At 34.7% G+C, this 9,747-nt stretch overlaps 1 protein-coding gene across 1 annotated transcript; it reads left to right on the forward strand.

Moving 5' to 3' along the window:
* Positions 1–716: 716 nt before the first annotated feature.
* smu1a (SMU1 DNA replication regulator and spliceosomal factor a) lies at positions 717–8,764 on the forward strand. The gene is made up of 12 exons (XM_048175641.1): positions 717–889; positions 1,503–1,713; positions 1,835–1,987; positions 2,936–3,046; positions 3,193–3,321; positions 3,403–3,522; positions 3,616–3,732; positions 6,245–6,372; positions 6,448–6,574; positions 7,490–7,657; positions 7,771–7,923; positions 8,378–8,764. The coding sequence occupies exons 1-12, from the start codon at positions 864–866 to the stop codon at positions 8,474–8,476; spliced, it is 1,542 nt and encodes a 513-aa protein (XP_048031598.1). The 5' UTR covers positions 717–863; the 3' UTR covers positions 8,477–8,764.
* The last annotated feature ends 983 nt before the right edge of the window (positions 8,765–9,747 follow it).

Raw genomic sequence — 9,747 nt, forward strand, 5'->3', positions numbered from 1 at the left:
AAACATGCAATCACAGCAGGATTTTTCAAGTGCTTATGATCATTAGAGCCTGTGTTCAGATAGAGGACTCTCACTCCAGACTAATTTAGACTATGCTTGGAGGAAAGATTAAATGGCGTGGATTAGATTGATGAGACATCATCATAACAACCCAATAACCATTTAACCTTAATGTAACGTATGAAAAGCACAAACTGAGATATGTCAAATATTGTAGAGTTGAAGTGAAAAGTCGTTTGAAGTCAAAAACACATAGCCTAATGATAATAACAACAATTAGAAGAAGAAGAGAGCAAAGATAGTTATTGAAATAATAATAAAAAAAATATATACAATAATTTTACAAATTTAGTCTACATGAAACAGCTCTGGTTTGCTCCACATCAAATTACAAGCGATTTGAATGTAAGGTTGTTGTTGGTGATTAGATTATTGTTAAAATTCCAATTGTTTGTTAATTGCAAAACTGAGACTCAGGTTTAACTACAAGCTGCGTTATGTACTAGTCCATCTTTCCTTAGTAGAAATAACTTGGAACATTTTTAATCTCAGTTTTTTTTTTTTTTTTTTTAATTAAATGAGTCTCTTACTGTGTTAATGTACTGCCTGGTTTCACTGAATAGCACGATACATTTTTTCATGATCAAATTAACATTTGTGAATATGAAATTTACTTTCATTATAATTTCAAAGCAAATTGTTTGTCATTGTCTGTAGAATGTCTGGTGACGGATGGTTGTAGCCGCTAGGTGTCGCTGTTTGCTTTCAGTTCAGATGTACTCAGAGCCGTAGAAGAAGACGCGTGTGTTGTTCCTGTGTGTCTTCAGCTTCTGTCCGCACAGCAAAATTAGCATTTTTCAATCATGTCTATTGAAATAGAGTCTGCAGAGTAAGTAAATTAAATTGAGTGTTTCAAAACATCACATGCATGCATAATTGTGTAATTTAAACGAGCACGTCTATTTTAGAAGGCTGATTTTTGCACTGTTGAGGTGTTGGGTTGTTTCTCTAGCTAACAGCGTTAGCATAATGAGGAGATTATGTTCTGGACAGAGTTTAGATATAGAATAGTTTTTTTCTTTAATATTTTTGTATTTCAAGTATTGAAGCGCATCCTGTTAGGTATGTTGTCTGTTTTTAGTAGGTAAAACAGCTCTAGAGTCCTCCGTTTTCTTTTAATTAGAAACAAACTGACCACATGCAATATCATTTGAACTGCGATTTTAAACAGTTTAATGTTATATTGTGGTTATCATGTGCCTTGTTTTTACAATATTACAATACAGTATTTTATTTGTGTACATTATTATGTTTCTAGACATTGCAGGTTTTTTTTTTTTTTGCTGAAAAATTCCCCTTCACATATCAATGTGTAAGAATTGCTTATGACTTTCCAGACAAAACCATTAGTTAATTCAACTCTGCGCTTGTAATATATTCACTCACCAAAGTCTTTCAAAGTAACTCTTATTAAAATGCCTTCTTTTGTCATGTTTCTCCAGCGTGATTCGTCTGATTATGCAGTACCTGAAGGAAAACAACCTGCATAAGACTTTAGTGACACTCCAGGAGGAGACGACAGTGTCTCTCAACACAGTGGACAGTATTGAGAGTTTTGTAGCCGATATCAATAGCGGTCACTGGGACACTGTACTTCAGGCTATACAGTCCCTTAAACTCCCTGACAAGACCCTCATTGACCTTTACGAACAGGTAAGAAGCAGAAAAAATCAGGACTTCTATAAGTCAGCTGTAATGGCTTGGCTCATTTTGAACTTTGATTGATCTGTGAATAATTAGACACATCATAAGTGTTTTTTTGGTATTTTTACAGGTTGTTCTTGAGCTGATTGAGCTCCGAGAGTTGGGAGCTGCCAGATCTTTGTTGAGGCAGACGGACCCCATGATTATGCTCAAACAAACCCAACCTGAGCGATATATCCACCTGGAGAACCTTCTGGCTCGCTCATACTTTGACCCCAGAGAGGTGAGGGATCTGAAACAATGCACTGGAAACGGCGGGTCTTGAGCTGTTCGGGTGAACACAGTGCCACACTTTGCTCTGAAACACACAGTGCAATAGACTATATAATTATTTAAATCACAGCCTTTTGCAATTTGTTAAGCGCACTAAGCCATATCACGATTTTGATTTTAGTTCATTTGACAGATACTTTGCCAAAGCAGTGTTGCGAACACAATGTGTGAGCATTTATGTAATGATAGATGTACAAATATTTTTGGTTCATTATGAAACTGTGGCATGCCTCAGGCTTATCTTCAGTACGAGACAATATTGTCTCTGTCGGGCAGAAACGTATCCTTATATCTCCATAGCAGTAATGTCTTAAATAGCCTGTGCATAGCACTCCATCTTTAATAACATGAGATTTTAGCCAAATGACAAAAAACTGAGAGGCCACACTGCTACAATAAACTATATAACCTGTAAGTTGATGAAGATGTAATTTGATGCACTTACTGCTTCAGATATGACCGTTCTAGTGACAGACAAAACACATTCACTGGTCCAAAAAAAATTGAAAACACCATATTGAATTATTAAAAAAAAAAAAAAACTGGTTTCATAGACAAGGCTTAAGTCAGGAGTAGGCCTTAGTTCAATTAAGACATTTAAGTAGCTTTTATAAATGTGCCTTTGAAAAAAAAAAAACATTTCTGGTATGCATCTTGAGACAAAACAATGGCACTGACATTTTAAGATATGTCAGTCCAAGTTGCTTTAAGTTAAGACAGCTCAAACATACATTTTAGTCTGGGACTAGGCTTAAGCCTTGTCTGTGTAACCGGCCTACAGTTTTGTTTTTTCATTTTCTGACAAGTAGCAGTTTTGGACATATGAGGTTTCCACCCAACAGCAACAATATTCACCTTCATTCTGGATGATTTTCTGACCTGATATATTTATTTTTAGGCCTATCCTGATGGCAGCAGTAAGGAGAAACGCAGAGCAGCTATAGCACAGGCTCTTGCTGGTGAGGTCAGTGTAGTACCGCCGTCACGTCTGATGGCTCTGCTTGGACAGGTGAGTAAATCTTCTCTTGCAATGGGATATTAGTGCAATAATGCATTAGCCTTTTTCATATTACCATACACTGATCTGAGAATTACACTTAAAAGAATAGTTCATATTACTATATTTGATGGTATTGTCTGTTTTTCTCTCTAAAGTCTCTGAAGTGGCAGCAGCATCAGGGACTTCTGCCTCCTGGTATGACCATTGATTTGTTCAGAGGTAAAGCAGCTGTGAAGGATGTAGAGGAGGAGCGATTTCCCACACAGCTGGCCAGACACATCAAGGTACACTGATCAGCATCTGTCCTCAACAGTGACATGAATGAATGAAGATTTGTCACTCACCTCTCTATTTTTTTTTTGTAGTTTGGTCAGAAGTCTCATGTTGAGTGCTCACGCTTCTCTCCTGATGGCCAATATCTGGTCACTGGATCCGTGGATGGATTTATTGAAGTATGGAACTTTACTACTGGAAAAATCAGAAAGGTCTGTGAATCTACCCTGAGACTTATTAATTTGCATTTGTGATAATCTTTTATTTACATGTTTATTAATGGATCATGTGTCTCTGTTGGACAGGATCTGAAGTATCAGGCTCAGGACAACTTCATGATGATGGATGATGCGGTGCTGTGCATGTCTTTCAGTCGGGACACTGAGATGTTGGCCACAGGAGCCCAAGATGGCAAGATTAAGGTCTCATACACACTTTATTGAAATAAATAAAATCGTCATTAAATGGTTAGTTCACCCAAAAATGAAAATTCATCATTTACTCACTCTCATGTCATTCCAAACCCATAAGACTTTCATTCATCTTTGGAACACAAATGAAGATATTTTTAATGAATTCTGAGAGATTTATGTCCTTCCTTTGAAAGTCTGTTCACCCAAAAGAGATTGTAAAATAAATCCATATTAATCTAATGGTTATCCAAGTCTTCTGAAGAGACATGATCACTTTATATGGTGAGGAGATTTAATTTAGGCTTGTATTCACATATAAACATTGATCAGCGAACAATGTTTACAAAATTCAAATTTGGTAAATGGAAGCTCAAACATGCCCTACTTGACACCGAGAATCATTGAGTTTTATTCTTGTGTCACGCCAGCACATTTGTGCTTCCGCAAGAACCAATGAGGTTTATTCTCACGCATCAATGCTTTTGTTTTCATGTATCAATGTTCACTGATCAGAAATCTCTCAGATTTCATTAAAATATCTTCATTTGTGTTCCAAAGATGAATGTGATTGGAACGACATGAGGGCGAGTTAATGGTGACAGAACATTCCTTTTTGGGTGAACTATCCCTGTTAGTGCTGCCTAATTGACTGTTTAACATATACAGTACTGTACATCAGTGGCTATGCAACGTTTTTACACAAAATTCTTTTAATGGATGTTTTTAAAAAAATGTTGCACCAGGAATAATCTAAAGTTTTTTTTAATCAAATATTGAAATGAAAAATCTTATATAATGTTTGTTATATTTACAGTTGCAATTAAAATTATTCTACTCTCTTAACCTGCAAGACATTTTGCTGCTGAGAACAAATTGTTATGAAAACAATTCATCAAAGGCATCAGTAAACTATTTTTAGTTTATTAACGCACATTTGAGTGATTCTGAGAATGTAAAGTTGATGAAAATGAAAAACAAATCAAACTGGCTCTAAACATGTGTACAAAATTATTCAACCCTTCAAAAGTCAAATTTTGTGCAGAATCTTTTATTCTTTCTAAACCTTTAATAAATGCTGCCTGTAAGTGCTTAGAAGCTTCTGTTACCTCTCTACTGTTATCTAGGCCCATTCTTCACTTGAAAAAGCTTCCAGATCACTATTAGTCTTTGGTTTCCATGTTACCACTGCCTTCTACAAATTCCACCAAATATTTTCAATGAGATTTAGATCTGAAGACTGTACAGGCCACTCAAGAACATTCTACGACTGATCCCTGAACAAAGCTCAAGTAGATTTTGATGTTTGATCATCAAGCTTCAGTCTCTGACCAAGAAGAACATAAATGGCTGACTTGAATATGCTTAAATTCATTTGGATATACCTGTGGAGTTGTGGAAGAATGTTTTATGGAGGGATGTGACCAAACTGGAACATTTTGGACCCATGAATCAAGCAGTACGGCTGGTGCAAAAAAGGCAAAGCTTATGAGCAGAAGAACACCATCTCCAGTGTCAAACCCGGAGGTGGTCCAGATTTGTTATGGGGGTTCTTTGTTATGGGGGAAGTAGAAATCTTGACTGTATGCAGGACATCATGAATTCTTTGAAGTATCAAGCCATTTTGGCAAAGATGGTGATGCCTTCGGTGCAGAGACTGAAGCTTGATGATCAATGGACTTTCCTGTGGGTCAACAAAGTAACTTGACTAGTTTGACAAATTTTAACTTGACTAGTTTACTTGAAAAAAGGAATCTGATTTTCATAACTCGTTACTTCTGTACTGGCATTCAAACAAGCAAAATTCATACAAAATAAAATATATATATAATCTCAACTGGACATTACACACAAATTGCTTTAGAAAAAAATATTTGATTCAACAGAATTAATTACACAAACTTTTAGGCTTCAGTGGCCATGAGGGTGAGTAAATGATTCCATTATTAATATGGAAATATAAAAAAAAATTTTTTAATGAAATGATACTCTAAATAAGAAACTAAAACTGCCAGTAGGTGGCAGTAAATGTCTAAATGAGTCATTCATCCATGTATTCGATTTGTTCAAATGGCTGATTCATTAATGAATGAAGGAAATGGCTCTCTTTACAAATGGGCCATTGAATAATAATCACCTGACTGATTCACTCAAAATGCAGATTCATTCAGAAACAAAGCATCGCTGTGTGTTGCTCGTATAACAATGTCTAACGTATAACAATGTCAAGATTCATCAGGTTCTAATTGTGAAAGAATGGTTGGGAGGGAGCATAAATAATCATTTATACACATAAATTGGCACTTGAGTCCAAACCTTAAATTCATTGAAAGTCTTTGGGATGTGCTGGATTAGACTTTACAGAGAGCTTTACTCTTGCATTGTCAATACAAGATCTTGACCAAATTTTTTAAAATTTTTCTAAACATGACATTTGCTGCATAAAATGTAATTTATTTGTACAGGAAGGCTGATGTATTGACTTTTTTTAAGGATTTATTGATGGGTTGTATGGTTTGTCCAGGTGTGGAAGATTCAGAGCGGTCAGTGTCTGCGGCGGTATGAGCGCGCTCACAGTAAAGGTGTCACCTGTCTCAGCTTCAGTAAAGACAGCACTCAGATTCTCTCTGCTTCCTTTGACCAGACTATCAGGTGAGCGTCTGTTACCACTGTCCTCAGCTTTCACAAAAACCACAGCAAAATTAACTTGTGTTTGTTTCTCATCAGAATTCATGGGTTAAAATCAGGCAAGTGTTTGAAGGAGTTCAGAGGTCATTCTTCATTTGTAAATGAAGCCACGCTTACTCCTGATGGGCATCATGCCATTAGCGCCTCATCTGATGGAACTGTGAAGGTAATGTTGTTAAAATTATTAACTAGTTAAATCTTCTCTCAAGTTTCTTAAAGGGTTAGTTCACCCAAAAATGAAAATTCTGTCATTTATTACTTACCCTCATGCCGTTCCACACCCGTAAGACCTTCATTCATCTTCGGAACACAAATTAAGATATTTTAGTTAAAATCCGATGGCTCCATGAGGCCTTCATAGGGATCAATGACATTTCCTCTCTCAAGATCCATAAAGGTACAAAAACATATTTAAACCAGTTCATGTGAGTACAGTGGTTCCATATTAATATTACAAAGCGACTAGAATATTTTTGGTGCGCCAAAAAAAACAAAACAAAAAAAAAATTATTTAGTGATGGCCGATTTCAAAACACTGTTTCATGAAGCATTGGAGCATAAATGAATCAGGGTATCGAATCATGATTCAGATCGCGTGTCAAATGGTGTCAAACTGCCAACGGCTGAAATCACGCCTTCTGAACAGCAGATTTGATACACTGATTCATTTATGCTCTGAAGCTTCCTGAAGCATTGTTTTGAAATCGGCCATCACTAATAAGTTGTTTTTTGTTTTGGTTTTTTTTGGCGCACCAAAAATATTCTCGTTGCTTTATAATATTAATATTGAACCACTGTACTCACATGAACTGATTTAAATATGTTTTTGTACCTTTATGGATCTTGAGAGAGGAAATGTCATTGGTTCCTATGGAGGCCTCACGGAGCCATTGGATTTCAACTAAAATATCTTAATTTGTGTTCGAAGATTAACAAAGGTCTTATGGGTGTGGAACGGCATGAGGGTAAGTAATAAATGACAAAATTTTCATTTTTGGGTGAACTAACCCTTTAAGTAAAGAGCTCATAAAATGTTAAAGCTGAATATCTAACTTCTGACTCTGCATTTTCTTACTCCCAGATCTGGAATGTGAAGACCACAGAATGCACCAGCACATTTAAATCTCTAGGCACCTCTGCGGGAACAGACATCACTGTTAACAACGTGATCCAGCTCCCCAAAAATCCAGAGCATTTTGTTGTGTGTAACCGATCCAACACTGTTGTCATCATGAACATGCAAGGCCAGGTGAGGATGTCAAGACTCATGCTAATGAAACGAGATGACAGTATTGAAATTATTTGTGTCCGTCTGTGCATTATGAATGTCTGAGAAGTCTCCGTTTGGTTTTTCTGTTGCAGATTGTGAGGAGTTTCAGCTCTGGTAAGAGAGAAGGAGGTGATTTTGTGTGCTGTACTCTGTCTCCACGTGGAGAGTGGATCTACTGTGTCGGAGAGGACTTTGTGCTTTACTGTTTCAGCACAGTCACGGGCAAACTAGAGAGAACCCTGACCGTAAGCCCTCTTTCAGTCCGTCTTTCCCTTCATTCAAAAAAGAAAAAAACATTTTAAAAAATCAATTTAAAATATTTTATCTTTTTAAATAAATATTTATTTTAGACTTTTTTTTTTAACTTCCATCCATCAATACAAATATTTTTTTAAAAAGTATATAAATATTTATTTAAAAAATACAGATTTTTAAAAATATATATTTATTTAAAAAAATATTAATTTAAATTTAAAATATTGATTTATTTAAAAAAAAAAATTAAAGTTCATTTAATTCAAACATTTATTTTTATTGTTTTAAATATTTTGAAAATATTTTTGAAAAATATTTTTTACTTCCAATAAAAAGTATTTAATAATTAATTTTTTATACTTTTATTTAAAAAATATTTTTTTTCATATTAATCATGCACAAAAGAAGTTGTAGATGCTGATTATTCGATCTGTCTCTTCACAGGTTCATGAGAAGGATGTCATCGGTATCGCCCACCACCCACACCAGAATTTAATCGCCACATACAGTGAGGATGGGCTCCTCAAACTCTGGAAGCCATAACAACACAGCTGTGGCATCAATATGGGGATCCTGATTGGTTGGGGCGGGCAGGAATATACAATTATAAAATTGTCTACTTTTTAACCCTTTTTGTGTATATACCTGTTTTTTTAAGTGCAGTGAGTAACTTTTTCATTTTTTTCTACAGAGTAAAAATGGAGCAAATGAAAACATCTGTAATTTATAGTAACAAGTTTTGTTCTTTTGATCCAACAATAGATCATTTTCAATTGTTTTTTTTCTTGTCATTATGTTGCTTTGTCTCACCATTAAAACATTTGACTGCAAGTTGTATCTGTTGCATGTTAAAAAGCTAGAGCAGTAGATTAAAAAAGTCAAACCAATATCTGATTAATCAAGTAACATTAAAAGTTGTAATCGTAAGAGAATGTTCACATTGAAATGCCACAAAGACAGCAATTTAAATATTATTACAATTTATTTAATGGGTAACACTTTACAATAAGGCCTCATTTGTCAATGTATTAACTTACATGAACTAATATTGAGCAATACATTTGTTAGTTTATTCTTTGTTAGTTAAATTAATAACACAGTTCATTGTACATGTTAGTTCACAGTGCATTAATATTAACAAATGCCACTCTTGATTTTTATAATGTATTAGTAAATGCTGAAATTAACAAAGATTAATAAATGATGTAGATGTGCAATTCATTATTAGTTCATGTTAACTAATGAACATATTGTGAAGTGTTACCGTTTAATGGTATGTTTTGCTAAGCACTATGAATGAAGGCCAGTATCACTGATAGCGATTTTTTTAAGGGATGAAATTAGCAATTATAGCCATTCAAGATTACAGAAAAATTACAAGTCGGGCCTAGATTAAAGCAAATATTAATAGCAGAAATTAGTGTTATTTTCCCCATCCATACAAACTGATCAAGTTTATTTTAACATGACAAAATGAAGGACATTGGTTTGGATTATGGGACTTAACAAGAAATTAAAAAATTATATTTATCTGAATAATAATAATAAAAAAGTCACTTTAGATTAGGGTCCAATTCTCACTATTAACTACAATTTTTACTCCTAATTACTGATTATTAATAGTAAGGTAGTTAAGTTCAGGTATTGGGTAGGATTAAGGGTTGTGGAATATGGTCATGCAGAATAGGGCATTAATATGTGCTAAATAATAGTAAGTACTAAAACAGCCAATATCCTAGAAATATGCATGCTAATAAGCATCTAGTTAATAGTGGAAATTGGACCCTAAAGTGTTACCAAAAACACATTTGCTC

Source organism: Megalobrama amblycephala, linkage group LG23 (assembly GCF_018812025.1).
Source record: "Megalobrama amblycephala isolate DHTTF-2021 linkage group LG23, ASM1881202v1, whole genome shotgun sequence".
Classification (NCBI taxonomy): Eukaryota; Metazoa; Chordata; class Actinopteri; order Cypriniformes; family Xenocyprididae; genus Megalobrama; species Megalobrama amblycephala.

Coding starts and splice junctions, on each gene's coding strand:
- smu1a (XM_048175641.1), top strand. CDS start 864: ATGTCTATTGAAATAGAGTCTGCAGA. Junction 3,322..3,402: donor AGCTGGCCAGACACATCAAG/GTACACTGATCA, acceptor TTTTTTTTGTAG/TTTGGTCAGAAGTCTCATGT. Junction 6,575..7,489: donor CATCTGATGGAACTGTGAAG/GTAATGTTGTTA, acceptor TCTTACTCCCAG/ATCTGGAATGTGAAGACCAC.